This window comes from Rhinolophus sinicus, linkage group LG04 (assembly GCF_036562045.2).
Source record: "Rhinolophus sinicus isolate RSC01 linkage group LG04, ASM3656204v1, whole genome shotgun sequence".
Lineage (NCBI taxonomy): Eukaryota > Metazoa > Chordata > Mammalia > Chiroptera > Rhinolophidae > Rhinolophus > Rhinolophus sinicus.
In genome coordinates, this window is record NC_133754.1 from 23,152,480 (window position 1) to 23,169,566 (window position 17,087).

Consider the following 17,087-nt stretch of genomic DNA (forward strand, 5'->3'; position numbering starts at 1 on the left):
ACGTGCATTTAGCTACATCAAGGCAACTGCTGGTAAAAGATACCCCAGAGGTGAGTCAGTGTCCCCCAAACCCAAAGGTAGCCAGCTTTGAATATTTCAAACTAGATGCTAAATCATCATTTATGCTTGTTAATTAAGAATTTCCTACTACTCCCCCAACCTTCCTCCCCTAAAAATACATTGCACTATTAGATCATTTGCCTCTTGGCTCTTTGATCAGATTCTTATTTTGTGCCAACTTCTGTTCTATATTGCAAGAAAGTTCATTTCCCAAGAATTTGCCTATTTTAATTTTGGCCCTGATGTGTACCTGTTGTTGTCTCCCAATAGCTATCTGTGGGAAGAGAAAAATCACATGTAAAGCACATACCAAAAAGTGTCAAAATCTATTACTGGAAGGAGCCCCAAACCATTCAACATCAATGAACTCAGGAACATGATAACCAGATGGATTTAAATAAAAAATCCAACTTGCTGGTAGACCTTTTTTCTTTGTAAATTTAGCAAGATGAGTTAGTACTGAAAGGCCTGACTGGTCTCATCTCCTCCCAATTCCCACACTTGATGTATGATTTAAAAAAAAAAAAAAATTTTAATAGCTTAATATCAGTTTTAAATGTATTATTAGGCATGAGTACACACAATAAATAGAAAATGGAAATGCATATTGCTGAAGATTTATCAACCGGCTTATCTTTATCTGTTGCCTAAGATAACATACAAAGTTTGACACACAATGAACATTGTTCAAAGAGCAGCCAAAGTACTTGAGAGAGGGCTGGAAACTACTAGCAAAGTAGCTTAAAGTTCTGGATGAATTACCAAAAAAATATTTGCTATTTATGTGGGAGCTAACCTTACTATAGCACTGAATTACACTTTGATTTATCTATAGTATTTCGAGTATAATACTGATATAGTATTTTGAGTCATTGTTCCAGGTATCACATTATATATACAAAACTTATCACAATATACTTTTATTGATTGACATTTTATCAGTTCAAGTAAAATGTAGAAATATTATCTCCTATCACACTTCACACTTCCCCACTCATAACATATTGTTCTTAAAGATTTCCTCTTCCTACATTGAGCATTATACATACTGTTATAATATTTTGTTTCACAAAACTGGAAACTCTCCAAAGAGAAGTGTTTAGGCTGCCTCTTGAAGGCTGGATCCTAGGCATGAAAACCCGAGGATTTGGACTGAGGACATTCAGAGGGAGTAGGCCTCATAATAATTGAAACAGAATTTCCACTTCCCCTTGCAGTTGGTTCTAGGGTCAGATTAATCAATAATTCAATTTGGAAAAAAATAATATGACTTCTATTGCACCTATTTGGGAGGATTACAAATTCATATTCAATTCAGAATTATGTTTACAATGCTAAAATCACCTTTAAATGTATGTTAAATATTTTACAGATTGTATGTAATTGTAATGATTTTACAGAAATATTTGTTGGCTTTTGTAGTGCCTGAACATCTCACAATGCCCCAAACTCTAGCCCTGCCTGACAACAGAAGGCCCACCAAAAGTTTTCTATCATGTGATACTTTCCACCCACCCAGACAGTGATTCTCAACCTTAGCTGCTCATTAGAATTACTCAAGAAACTTAAAAATAATGATGACCTAGTCCCAAACCCAAGAGATGCAAATTTAATTGGGCATGGCAGTGTCTAACATTGCCCCAGATACATCCAATGTACTGCCAAGCTAATTTATTGGCATGTGCTCTGACATGAGGCAATCAAAACCTCAGGGAATCTGACTTGGGATAAGAAAGAAAATGACTGGGTCACTTCTGTGGGCTGGGCCTTATGCTTCTGAATAATAGAGGGAGTAAAGAGATGAAGAAGAAAAGCAAATATGTCTGCAGTGTGGCAAGAAAGAAGCATAGTCCCTGAGAGAAGCAGAAAGGTGAAGGTAAAAGAGGGTCCTGGTTCCTGGGGGCTAACTGCATCCCTGGCTTGAGGATCCACCTGTACCTTTTTGTCTTTATAATCAATTTCTTTTGGTGTTTAACCTTGCAGGAATTTGTCTTTGTTACATCCAACCAAAGGAATTCTAAGTGATCAAATAGTTCAACTCAAAATCTCCAGCTTATTAACTATGAATGTAAACGATGCTGGCACTATAAATGGCTCTCATTATCTAACACACATTTTTGGCATTTAAGAATTTATGCTCTGGATTGAATCACCTTAGGCCTTTACTTACCCTGGTTATATAAATGCTGGGTGATACAATCATATATTGTACATCTATAGTCAATAGTAAGACTGTATTAGGAATTTATTGTTTGCTAATGATAAAATTTTATGATTAAACAAGCTACTTACCTTACAACAACGTTTGGGAGCATTGGCAAGAAGAATGCTGTGATTGAAATACATGAAAAATAACAGGGGGAAAAAAATACTGTAGTGTTGTGTTTTAGGAAATGTATCCTTGCTTCCCTCAATCGCTACACAATAGTCTGCCTCCCAAACCATCGAGTACTATTCGCTAGAAGGTGGATGTATATTGTGGGTGACTAGATTGTTACCACTTAGTAGGCAGGTGTACGAGTCTTACGCTCTTTGTACCAGCTCCATGGCCACTATGGGGTAGATGATGCTCGATGAATCTTTTCTTGCTGAAATTAAGATCTGATTCCAACAAAATTAAAAGCTCCTCCAGGACAACAGCTATGTTTTAATTTCAGTCATTACAACATCTAGCACAGTGCTTTGTGCAGAATAGAGGCTTTATTAATGAATCTGTTTAAATGAATAAATGAGGATCAATTCAGCTTTTATATACCAGTTGTACATATTAAAGATAAATGTTAGCACCAAGCCTACACATGAGGAAAAGTGATATTTTTACAATGCCATTTACAATAATGTTTAATTCTATTAACATCTCTACTTCCCATATTTTAAAAATGCAATCCATATGACTTTTATTTATAATTTACTCTTCTCTAGTAATAAATAGCTTTTGTGCAGATTGCAAATTTGCTAGTCTGAATGAAAACACATTGGGAAAACCTTAAATTAACACCAAATTTCACTAACATCCAGAGACTGTATGCTGTTCTAGTACAAGTCTTACTGACATAAACATATGATGACAGAAGACAAAAATGTGTTTGTAATGGTCACATAAACATTTTGGGTGTTTACTAGGGAAATATCATAATTTGTTAATTCATTGAATAATTTCTTTAGACAGAAAAATCCATTTTCCATTCTCTTGGGAATGTTTAGAATATTCACAACGATAACAACCCAATATTTCTTCAAACACTGCATTTTGGATTGACTAAAATGTTTATATATTATTAAAGGATATTGAAATTTCAAAGTTTCTAAAAGCAGTTTTCCAGTGATAGAGATCAAAAGCAAAACACTGAGTTAGAGATACAAATATACACTCATAGATATGGGAATAATATATTTTGTTCCATCAACATGTCTACTTTACATTATTCAGCACAAAGCTTTGTGAAATAAGAATCATGGGAATATAAGAATATAAAGGAAAAAGGTACAAATAACAGCTTCATAAACTGAGAAATGTACATAAATAAATCATGTATATGTGGGCAGTTTGCTTAGCTGGCAAGAAACAAAATATGGAAAATCTGCTTGTTAAACAATAACTACAGAGTGTGCTTTTATGATGTTTTTCACCACAGTAATTCATATTAGAGATAGAAGCAGTTGCATGTTAAATAAAATCATTGAGCATTGTTCCCTCACGTTGCAAAGAGCTGACTTATGTTGTTTTTAGATGCCTCCCATTAGAAAGTAAATATTCCTTCAATGCTATGCATTTCATAAAATTTAATAAAGACGAACTGTAAATAAAGTCACAGGGAGATTTCAGACAGTTTTATTAGGAGATTGTTGAAAAGAAAAAGAAAATTAAATACAATAACAGTAAACGTGGTTCTCACATTAAAACCAGGCTCAAAGAACTAGGCTAGCATAGAAAAATTTCCAATTCTTGCATTATGATGTAAAAACAGATTTTTGTACAGATTTTGTACAACAAAATTCGTAATAACCTTTTATCATTTTTAGAAAACTTTAAATATATAGATAAAAATAGACAATTTTCATAGGTCCTACATGAAGATGAGTACGTTCTGTTCCAAGGGCTTGCATAGAGCGCAAATGTGGTTATAATATAGAACAACTAGACATTAATAGTTTCAGGATTACAAAAGCATGGAAAACATAAAATGGGCACAATTTTACTTGTTTATACCAAGAAACAAATTTCAAACCAACCTGTATAACTAAAAAAAGGGGAAGGAAAAACTTAAGTTACACACTTAAAATAACACTCCTGAATTGTAATATTTACAACAATGTTAGTAAGATTCTCTCTAAACATATAGCCGATAGCTTTTTTTCTTTAATCCTTGCTAAATTTCCTTTTATATCGAACCAAACACTAAAGCATTCTCAAAGGTCTTGAAAGAATGTATTTTAAAACTAGTTAGCCTACTTAATAGGTGACTCTATGCAAGGAGCAGAGCAATGGCTGATTCTACTACATATGTAAGTTGTAGGTTTTTAAAAAAATCTTTCAAAACATGTATGAGTCAAAAGCTTGCCACAAGTCCCTCCAATTTTAAGTGTTGTAATCCTTTAAAGACTGTATATTGGGAAAAACAAGAAATAGATACAACTAGGAATACCATCTCTGGTGCTCAGACACCAAGAGGTGGTTATGGAAGAACTATGCTTAGAAAACCAAGTTTCTACAAAGCATTTACGAACAGCATTTAAATAAAAGTATTGCTCCCTTTTAAGCAAGCTAAACTAGGAACTGTATATATATAACCTTTTTATCATATTAAACAATGGACTTAGCTGGTTAATAGCGAGCTACACAAAAGAAATATGTGCCAGTATTGCAAGGAAGCCCTAAAAATCTATAGAAGCTTACTGCCAGAATATCTATCTTTTTTTTTTTCTCCTAACCAAATAATGAATACCCAATCAGAACTACCTTTAAACATTTTAAGCTAGTTTTCTTGGACATTTAATTGAGATTGTGCTGTTTATGATAATAAATAATGTCATGATCATAAAATTTTAAAATGATAGCAAAATCATAAAATGTATAGTGACTGCACTGATTTCATAATATCAGTCTTTAAAGGTGTAACTCCAGATATGTAAAAACAAAGGGAAGGTAACTTCAGCATGTACTAAGCACTGTTTGCAGCTTTACTTCCAGTTATCTGCACAAAGTGAAAACACATACTGTAACTTTCAAAAAGACAGTGAAAATAACACGTAGGCACCCTTCCCTCTGACCAGGGTGGGAAGAACAACACATTTTAACTTTATCACTCATCGCTACATGGTATTGGACTGATACATCAAGGGTTTGTTAAGTTTTGTTTTTCAGCAACATTAACATAATATGACATTAACATATAAAAATATTTCTGGTGTTTTGATTTACTGTTCAGCCACAATCCATTCTCAATAGTGCAGTGTGGGGCACTAACTAGGGTTCAATATACAAATAAAAATGGCTGATACAGAGTTCTGATGTCACCAGATGCTTAAGATCTCATTCATTAATACTGTGACTCCAGACAAATATTTACATGCCTGCATGCGTTAAAACCAGAAAGGTGTCTTTCTGACCAACAGGGTGACAAAACATATTTTCTAAAATTTTCATTTTCCTAAACTCTAGTTTACTACTGCATACATAATACCTTCCTTGTATGTTTTATGTTTATATACTGTACATGTGACCAACAGTTTGAATAAGAAGCATCATTATTATTTTTAATTCTATATACCGCTACCAGTTTGGAATGAAAACATGTTACATTTATTTATTTATTTATTTATTTTTAAGAAGAAAGACCTTCAGTGAAACCTTTTGGCTTATATTCAATGCTTCTTTTCAGATATGCAAAATGTTATTTCACTAGGTTGTTGTCAACATCCATTGGTTGGTCTTTTGGAAAGCATGTGAAAAAACATCTTCAGGAGAAAACCCACAATTAGAGAGTTTAAAATTGAATGTAACAGAATATTACTCTTTATTGTATTGATTTTTTAAGGAATCCTCTATGCCTCCTACAAGTTCCTTTCCAAGTGTTCTTGCTGGTTTCTGGAGGACATAATTCTGTAAGTCTGGGTGACCACTGCCACAAGAGTCTCTTGATGTGCTCAGATACAGAATTTTCAGAAGAGGAAAATGGTTCATTCCATTAAAAAAACAAAGTGAGGTCTTATTCAGACCTGCCTTTAACTCTGTATACAAGTGTCCAGCAGCAAAGTTGCAGTTATTAATTGTAAGAAGTTTGATACTTGTACATTTACAAACATTCTCAGGTCTCTGGTATGACCCACAGGTGAAAAATCAATGGAGGAAACTTTTTTTTTTTTTTTTTTGTAGAATACTTAAACTTTTAAAGAACATTAATACACAAAATTGAGGAAGTTCCCTTCAAATCACTTTATCTTTTCCGACCTTTCCAATGATGAATGTCTGGCTGCAAAGTTCTTTACGATAACACGCATTTCTTCAACAGGAAATATTCAGTACATGACAGTAGTTTTCAAATACAGTCTTCCATCTAAAAATAAACAATAAAAATAATTAATGACATGATGTTTGGGAAACAAATGTGAATATAAAAACTATTTTGCCTGATATAAAATGTATGCATTTTATTCTTTCTATATTTGTTTAGGAAGTAACATTTTCCACATATTCTCAAAGTTAATATCATAATTACATTGAGTTTATGTGATAGAAAATAACACAGTATTTCTAGTTCTCATAAATATATATTTGCTATTTTGATATCAGTTCCAGAGCACTCAGAAAATAGATAAAAATATGTGCGTGTGTTTTACTGATATGCAAAGCTAGTTGATTTCTGTTGAATGACAATTACTTCCTTCAAGCTTGCAGAACTAAATTTTCTCTGGATGCACTCAGGTGTATCTTCATCACGAAAGACTGAGTTCCCATCTCACTCCTTAGCAGTGTTGTTAAATATACCATGTAATGTAACTATTGTGCATGTTTGTTGCTATTTATATGAAAGCCACCTAGGTTATTTCATCACTGTCAATGGACTATAACCTTTCCCCCTTGAAGTGAGATTAACCAAACATTAAATGTTAAGACGGAAAAATATTACTCAACTTTTACCAATTAGGAAACACACAGTTCTATGAAAAAGAAAAGTAAATCAAATCTTGAACACATTTAATAAATGCATTTGAATGAAGCAGAATTAAGAAATAGGAAATTAAAAATCCATAGGGAAAATAAAATGAAGCATAAGCCTATTTCTCAAATGTAGCACCCTCCAAACTGTCCACTTTGTGGTGTCATCTAAACTTTAAATATGTTTGTGTAAAATATGTCTAAATTTCAAGTTTTAATACCTACAGTAGAGGGTAATCAGAAAAGAAACTTTTCAAAACATTTAAAAAATACCTATTGCTAGGTAAATGTTTGCAAAATGTCTGGCAATTTCAAGAATTAAAATATAAGATAACAGAAATAAACTAAAGTAAATTCAGAAAATAGAAAACAAAAGTCTAAATATTGCAGATCTCACCTTCACATTATGCTAATTGAGTGTTTCCACATATTCTGTTCTAGATATAGTAATAGGGAACTTAATATCAATGTAAACTATTTTTTTTATTTCATAGAAACATTGGTGTGCCCAAGTTTTATATTCCTATCATGTTTTATCTTAGCCTAAAGTGTATGGTTAGAATATTACCTCCAGGATGTCACAGAACTGTTTTTCCCATTGACATATCACAAGCACCTAGTATATGTTCAACAAACAGTTTCATATGATTCATACAATGAAGATATGTGCAAGGCGTGATCAAGAAATACAGTGAGTTTAAATAAAAAAAATAGTACAGTAAAAGACACATTGTCATTAAACCCCCTCAAAATACTCCCCATCACTTTGAACACACTTATCCCATAGTTCTTGCCACTTTCTGAAGCAGATCTGGAAGTCCTCTTTCATGAGTGTCTTTAGTTATGCTGTTGTGGCTGCCTCGATATCCTGAATTGATTCAAGACATTTACCTTTCATAGTCATTTTGACTTTGGGGAAGAGCCAGAAGTCACATGGTGCCAGATCTGGTGAATAAGGTAGATGAGGACACACTGTAATGTTTTTATTTGACAGAAGTTGCCATTCCAGAAGCGATGTGTGACACGGAGGCTTTCTATTATGATCACAAAATACTGTGAATGCTATTGCTGAGTGCCATCCAATAGAAAGTAGGAACATGGAAAGCGGTGCATCAAACCTTAGTAACAGTGTGTGACAAGTCTCAATTTGTCTGGTGCAGTCAGTTGGGTGTGAGCTACGGTTGAGAGAAGGTGTATTTTAAAGTGTGCCATAAATCATCCTCCATCATCCTCCATGTCACACATTGCTTCTGGTACGGCAATTTCTGTCAAATAAAAACATTACGGTGTGTCCTCATCCACCTTATTCACTGGATCTGGCACCATGAGACTTCTGTCTCTTCCCCAAAGTCAAGATGATTCAGGACATCAAGGCAGCCACAATAGCAAAACTAAAGACACTTATGAAAGAGGACTTCCAGGACTGCTTCAAAAAGTGGCAAGGATGATGGGATAAGTGTGTTCAAAGTGAAGGGAAATATTTTGATGGGGATTAATAGCAATGTATGTTTTACTGTTATATATATATATATATATATATATATATATATATATATTTTTTTTTTTTTTTAAATAGTTACCTTTTTTTTTTAATATCACACCTCTTATAACTTATTGTACTATTAACATCCCAAATCCACCACTTGCCCCCAACAACATGGGATGGAATGCCCATAAGATTATTCTCATATTGGCTAGTTTTCAATAAGGTATGTCAAGTATTAGGTACCTCTCTAAAAGTAATCCGGTTCAACTTTAAGGATAATGATAACATTATTTGAAAATCCTTATTATCCTTAGCTTTTCAGTTCAATAATCATGTATCAGAGTTATTCTAAACGTATGAAACCTGTAATAATGACAATGAAAATCTGTTCCCCTTACATAGCATACACCTTGGATATAAGATATAGTCTAAGATTCACCAATGAAAATGTATTATGAAACTAACTGAACTCTATTTTTGAATGGTGACTTAAATGGATGCAAAAACTATGCTGAATAATCACGTAGAAATGTTGTCTAAAAATATTACTTCCTTGGCCCGTAACAAGTCTCTCATTTGTTACTAAATATTACTATAACACAATAGTAGCTATTATAATAGTCAATAAAGATAGCTACTTTCTAACTCAAGCATTAATCAAATACCAATACCAAAGCACTACAATTTTGATAAAAATGTCTCTCTGGGTAAGGACATGACAGTATCATATTAACACATTGTGAAACATTCATTGTTTTGCATGGGACATGGCCTGATTTCTTCTGTTTACTTGGTTTGATTGCACCCACTTGTGAGACAAACTGATGATTTTCTTTCTTCCATTGTATAAACTAATACAACTATTTCAAGTTTCAGCTTAGTAGCAATTTTAATAATTCACTTTATAAATAAACCTAATAAACTTGACGTTATAAAAATAAGCAAAAAAAAAAAAAAAACAACAGTCTTTCACATACATAGTGCCATGTGGCTAAAAATTGGAACTTTTAAAAGATCATTTTAATCCTAATAATTTTATTACATAAAGCAACATAATTTTCTTTTTAAAAATCTAGCAATAGAAAATATAGAAGTAACTAAAGAAGTAGAGTGCTGATACTTTTGCCAAAATTTTCTAATTCTTAGTCCTTAAGTAATTTATACCTACTTCTCTCTCCTTGCAATTGTCTCACTATTTCTACTATGTACTCACTTATGTTGAAAGTATCATTCTCCTTTTTATTTTTACAAAAAATAGACAATGTTTCCTAGGATTAGACAGAGGGAAGAGAGACATTCTGACCTCCCCAAAAATTCAAATTCCATTAAGTGAAGTCCTTCATAATACCTGTGAAAAAGTAATAATTTGCTCAAAATTAATATTTCAGTGCTCACTAAAGATGTTTCAAGTCTTTGTACATTAAAGAAAAAAATTAAAGTCTTGAAAAATAATTTTTTTTAATCTTCTGTGATGTCTATAGCATATTAGGTAGAATGAATCTAGTAGTGAACCATAGACATATAAAAATAATTTATTAAGTATGAATAATTGTTTTAAAACATACAGTAGCCAAATTTTTCACCAAGGTCTACAAGGTGCTACATAATTTGGTATTCATTTTTCTCTCTAGTCTTATCTATTACTACTCCACTTACTCAGTAACCCTGGCTCTCCTTTGCATTCTTTGTGCTGCTCTGTACTGCATTGGAATATGCTGGCTTGTTCTTCCTTCTGGAAGCCTAAAAGTTAAGTACATTCTCCTTTCCCACCTTCATTTTCGCTCTCTTCTGTTATTGAATGTCTCTAAATACGAGGTCTGAAAATTAAGTTTGCAAACTTTTTGCAATGATGTTGCTAACCTTTTTTGATATCAGAGGGATTATTCATTATGAATTTGGACCAACTAGACAGTTAACTAAGTTTACTATTTGGAAGTGCTGAAAAAGTTGTATGAAAAAGATGAAAACAAACTGAACTTTTGGCCAAGAATTCATGACTCTTGCATCACAACAATGCACCAGCTCATGGGGCACTGTCTGTGAGGGTGTTTTTAGCCAATAAACAAATAACTGTATTGGAACACCCTCCTTACTCACCTGATCTGCCCCCCACCCCGCATGACTTCTTCCTTTACCTGAAGAGATAAAGGAAATATTGAAAGTAAGACATTTTGATGACATTCAGGACATCAAGGGTAATATGATGACAACTCTGATGGCCATTCCAAAAAGAGTTCCAAAATTGCTTTGAAGGGTAGACTAGGCACTGGCATCGGTGCATAGCTTCCCAAGGGGAGTACTTCAAAGGTGACCGTAGTTATATTCACAAAGAGGTATGTAGCACTTTTTCTAGGATGAGTTCACAAACATAATTTTCAGACCTCGTAGAGCTCTCCTATTTATTCTCCAACGCAAGCACCCTAAGAATTAACTCAAAGCACTTGTCCTACTTTGAAGTTACATATGGGAGTCTACTACAAGGTGATACTCACGAAAACAGCAGCCATATCTCTTTCCCCATCAGTGTTAGAAGGAAAATTCTTTAGCATGAGTCTTTCCTTAATTTGTTTTCCCTTGAAAGTTTTAATGCATTCTCAAATGCTAAACTTTTAGAAAAATAAATTAATTAATATGTTTATGTAATAAAAATTATCTCAAACATTTAAGATACTCTAAAGCCTATCTGAAACTAGGTTCTTGAATAATATTAAATTCATTAAAAATAAAAAATAATTATTTTGTAAGTACCTTTAACATATATCATATAAGAAATACATTTATAGAAATTTTATCATTATTTTTGTGTGTTCAGTATCTGATCTACTCTAATTCTACATTTAACAAATGTCTTCTTACATTTTTGACTAACGTTCCTAACAGATAGACAAATGCATCAAGCATTGAAGATGCCAGTTATAAAACAAACCCCACCTGCTACAATTAAGGCATTTCTATGATTAAATAATACTTCATCGTCAGAGATTATCTGCCTTAGAGCTAACTGGGCACAGAAATACACCTGATTGTCTTCTTCTTTTGCCTCCAGAGTCTTTCAAAGCAATTCTACTTTATAATTTTGTCACCTTTATTAAAACACACCTATGGATAATTTAAAGTCTGTAAAAAGTAAAAATAAAAACAAAAATAGAAGTTTTACCTAACTTTATGTTGTTCCAGAGAAGTTATAGTATTGGCCCTGCAATCCATAGCATGTAACCACATGTGGATACCCAGAGAGCTAACAAACAACACGCCTCTGAATTATAGGTCCATCTCAGGCTTTTGATAACAAACCACCTGAGTAAAAGTTAAATGGTAAATTTGCTAGGAAGGATATATGGCTTCATAATCCAAAATGTGCCATGCTTTTATGTTATATAATAGTGGTTTCAAAACTCTCTCTTTCCTTGACTATTCAAACAGCAACCAAAGCCATGAAACCTGGCAAAAAACAAACAAACAAACAGAAACAAAAATGACAGGGTGGGAATCACTGAAGTTCTGGAGTGTTTCCATGGCTAAGACTTAATTGTTTAGGTTATTTGCATCTGGAAACTCAGAGGGCTTATTCATATGTTTTGTTTTAAGGGCTGCCCTTATATTTAAACTAGACGATCTCACAGCTACCCACTGCTTTGCTATATTGTCTTTATTTCTGAATGCCCTGGCCATGGAAAAGTATTTGTCCAGTTTGTTCCTGATTCTGATCCATGTTTACCAAACAATTATTCCTTGATACCTCAAATGGATGAGAATTTTTATTTATGATCAAGGTAATAATGATTATTATCAGTATACCTAATATTTTGTGAGCACCTATTGTGTTCACGGCACTTTATAGATTGTAAATCTAAACTTCCTAACATCTCAACAAAATATTCTTAGAGCCTTTTCCAAATAGGCAATTAAGCCTCAAAAAGACTAAGTATCTTGAACATTTTCACAGAACTAGCAAATAGAAGTGCAGTGATTTGATATTTGTGTGAATCCAAATGTTATGTCCATTCCACTAGGTTGCCTTCCTCTAATAAGCAGCTGGGCTATCACTGGAGGAAATTTGATGTCTCTGACTTGCAGAGGTGAGGGGCTGACTCTTACACATCTCAGTACCAACAGTGTCACTGCCTTGTGTATCTATTTGTTCCTCACTGTCCTCCCACAGACAGGGGCTTCCTTTGCGTAAGCAGAGACTCAATTGAACAACTTGAAATCAGACCCAGGATTATTATAGTTTGGTTTCAGAGCAAATATCTTCCTTTGACACAATGATTATTTGCTTTTACATGGGAGGCTGATATGACAGAGAAGTCATCAAGCATACTTTGTGCATGGGAGTACTTAATTAAAAAGTCTGTTCTAATTAAAAGCATTTGGGAGTAGGGACTGAGTAAAACTATTTAAATTACGAATTCCTAATACTTGCAGAGTTCATTGTAACTTGATGATTACAGCTATAATTTGGTGTATAGAAAGTATCTAGATCACAGAATAGTTTATTGCAGGTGTGGACTTTTGTATGCTGTTTATTATTTTTATGCAGATTTAAATCTACAGATAATGCATTTAAGAAAAAAAATTAAGTCCTTGTAAAAAATGGACCTCTCGTTTTAATATTAAAGTTGAAATCATCAAATCAGACCATTAAGTATATAGAGTCTCTATATTATTTACTTGTTGTTGTTTAGGAGGGAGAAATAGGGAATCTATCACAAAGTTTCTATTTTTGTTTTATTTATATTTGTGTATTAAGTCTATTGTTTTGATTAAATATTTTTGCAGGTTTTATTTATTATTTATTGGTAATTTCTAATACATGTAAACAGATAAAGAATTAGTTTCTATTTACATATAAAACTAGAGTATTGAATAACATGATCATTTACTTTAAAAATGAATAAAATTTGTTCAATAAAAATCATATTACACAAGATTTTACATTAGATGACTGCATGCAAATTGGAACAATTTCAAATTGTTTAGTTGGGTAACACCAGAGATCCAATTATTTCATTGTGTAAAAATGATGTAAAATCATTTACAATGGAGTATGCTAGTGAAAGGTATCACATAATATGCAAATAGATATATATTCCAGTTTTGAATAGAACCCCCTGCATACATTCAGAAGGATCTCTTACATATCTTTTGCACAAAAAGCTTAATAAATTATATTTCATGTTAGGAAGTTGCGTTATTAAAAATGGCATCTATTTGTTCTAAACTTATAGCCAAACACTTGTCATCTAATGAAGTCTGTGGCTTTCACAAAACAGCACATGAATGTCTCTCAATTTTGGAAGAAAATATTAACATAACAGAGGGCAAACATATAAGATCACATATCTACAAAGTTGAATATTTAGTTGAATAACATTAGTTTAATATGAAATATAGTAGCTCTTAGCCTCTCTCAACATAATGTCTTAATCATGTGAAATAAAGGAAACCAAAACAAGTGATGAAAACAAATGTTAATGATTCATGCAATATTTGATAAGAAAACGACAAGAAGTCAAAATAAAAGCAAACAAACAAGAACAGATGGGAAGAATCTTTGTCAAGTCATAACCCTTCTTCTAAAACCCCCAAAGGAAGAAGTTAATTAAAGAAAATATTGTTTCTTGCTTTTTTTTATAATTTTATATTTAGAGTAAGAACATTCTGCTACTGTTAAAGCAATGAAGCAGAGACACAAAGTCTATGTTTAATATGAGAAATATTTTAAGAGAGATTGATGTTCAGCATAGGCCCTTTTATAAGAGGATACTGAATAAATATCATTTCTTCTAATGAAATACAAATAAAAACACTATAAGTGATTTCCAGAAATCATATTCAAGGGTGTGCCAAATATGATTAAAAAGTACAAACTAGAAAAAGCTGGAACAGATTTTGAATTTTACGTAATTTAGGTTAATAGCCATAGAACCTGAGGCTCATAGAGTTGGGTCAAAGAGAGAGAGGACTAGAACCCACATATCTTTTGAATGGTTCCTCCATAGGTACCTGGTGCTATTTTAGAGTGGGCACAGACTATGTAACAGAGCACAACAACAATGGTAGTCTGTCTGCACAATTCAAATATACTAGAGCATGCAGTAGGTCATGGATTATCTAATGGACCAATATGGCCCAACTCACTTGAAATCACAGTAGATAATAAATACCATGTTTCCTTTCCTTCCTTTCCCTTCCCTTCCTCTTCCTCTTCCTCTTCCTCTTTCTTCCTTCCTCCCTCCCTCCTTCCCTCCCTCCCTCCCTCCCTCTCTCCCTCTCTCCCTCCCTCTTTCCCTCCCTCCCTGCCTTCCTTCCTTTCTTTCTCAAGACTAGTATGCAGTAAACAGTAAAAGGTCTTGATTTTGGCTAATACTGAAGACAAAAAATATGATCAAGAACCTCTTCTATAAATTTTTCAGTTCTCTTAAAAGAAGAATGCAGTCTAGTTTAAAACATGTTCTGAAAACAGAAGATCATCTAAAACTATAGTACACAGCTTAAAAGGTAACTATGTTTTTAGACAATGACAGTGACAGTGAAACCCTGTCCTTTCCATGTCAGGGGCTTTGTATCAGACTTCAGGTAAGCACAGGAATTGAGAAAAAATCCGAGCTTTGAAAATTTGACAATTTGAAGCACGTGAACCTGGAGTTTATAGGTTGTAGGGTGAGAAGGGATCATCATTGCACAAACTGATCTAATCACGACATTGTTTCTAACTGAGAAACTAGGCAGACAAACCAGTAATGAAAGCTGAGGTACAGAATGTGAAGATCTCCACACAGCTGTGGTTAATCTCACCAGGCTTGGAGTTATTTAGTCAACTCCAGCCCTAGGCAAAATATTTTTCCAAATGGCTAGATCAGCTTATAGTGTTGCAGTTCCTCTGAGAAGTGACATTCTTGTCAGTAACTTAAAGAAGAGACCCTTGGCCTGAATTTCAGGCTCAACTGAGATGGTGATGCTCTCTATGGACAAAGAAGAGTCTACTATCAAAGGTTAAGATAATCCTACTTTACTGGGTATTAACCTTTTATTCTGTAACTCAAGAATTTTCCCCAATTGGGGTAGAAATCTGGATACGATGGTTCTATGCTCTGCTATCGTTTCAGGACTGCATGTTCTTAAAACTGTACCTCCATGACCACAACCAAGAAAAACTGATTTTAAAAAATCATCATTATGAACTATCTACTGTTTGTCTATGTGATAGGGAACAGGCAATTGTATACTTAATGTTAAGATCTTAGCCCTCTGACAAAATGTTTAGTCATGAATGATCAGCCTATAACCCACGTAAACAGGGTTTGTATCCCATGCACCGTATAATAGAACTTAAGTGGTGTTACAACCACCTGTCATAGGACCTAAAATCTCATCTCCCCCAGGTTGTTGTCACTACACCAACACTTACAGAGCTTCACTATCCTACAGAAATTTTATTAAAGTCTGGCTGTAACCTCCTTAAGAGCAGATAACATGCCATGTGACCTTGTGTACTCAGTAAAAACATAGAAGGAACTCTCAAAACTAACATGAAAAATGAAGGGAAGATGAGTATACCCCTGGATGATATACCTTGAGAAAAACACAACCTCGCTTGGCTAGTGTACTGTCTTAGAATATACGATCTGAGCCTAACCATGAGGAAACATCGGATGCAAAATAAGACTGAATTCTTAAAAAATGTCAATGTTATAAACTTTTTTTTTTTTAACTAGACAAAGAAATGCTCAAGATCAAAGGAACTACAAAGAAAGGACAACTAAATATAATATGTGATCCTAATTTGGGTTCAAAAATGCTATAAAAAATGTTGTAAAGGATATGATTAGGTCAAATGACAAAATTGAATTTTAATGTCAGATTTAAAAAGTAATGTGTCAATGAAATATTTACTGAACTGCTAAATATATTGTGTTTATGTATAAGAGAACATCCTTATTTTTAGTAAATACCCCCTGAAGTATGTATGGGTAGATATAACAGGTAATAGGGCCAAGATTTATACATCTTACTCTCAAGTTACTCAGAAAATACTGTGCAGAGAGAGAAAATTATAAAGTGCATGGGAACAAAATATTAATGAAAGATGAATCTTGCCAAATAGTATATGAAAGTTTCAATATATATTTGAACTGCTTGATATGTATTTTTTCAAATACAGTTAAAAAAATAAAATAGTTTGCTGAATGAAATACAATTCTAATACATAACCAATATCAGATATGTATCAATGTTGAAGATTAACACTTTCCACTATCTACATATACTGTTTTACTGATTAAATGGGCAACAGTCTCATGGTGTGTTTTCTGCTTAGTAATAAGGCTTTGGTGACGTCCTATTCCAGTATTAGATAGTAAGATGCTTAGTGATTTGCTT

The 17,087-nt window shown here is 33.2% G+C and overlaps 1 protein-coding gene across 1 annotated transcript in view; it reads right to left on the reverse strand.

The window, feature by feature from the left end:
- Positions 1-6,414: 6,414 nt before the first annotated feature.
- Positions 6,415-17,087, reverse strand: part of DACH1 (dachshund family transcription factor 1) — a 397,595-nt gene continuing 386,922 nt past the window's right edge. The window contains exon 11 of the mRNA XM_019738175.2: positions 6,415-6,617. Within this exon, the coding sequence (XP_019593734.2) occupies positions 6,580-6,617 (38 nt within the window). The 3' untranslated portion in view covers positions 6,415-6,579. The remainder of the gene's footprint in view (positions 6,618-17,087) is intronic.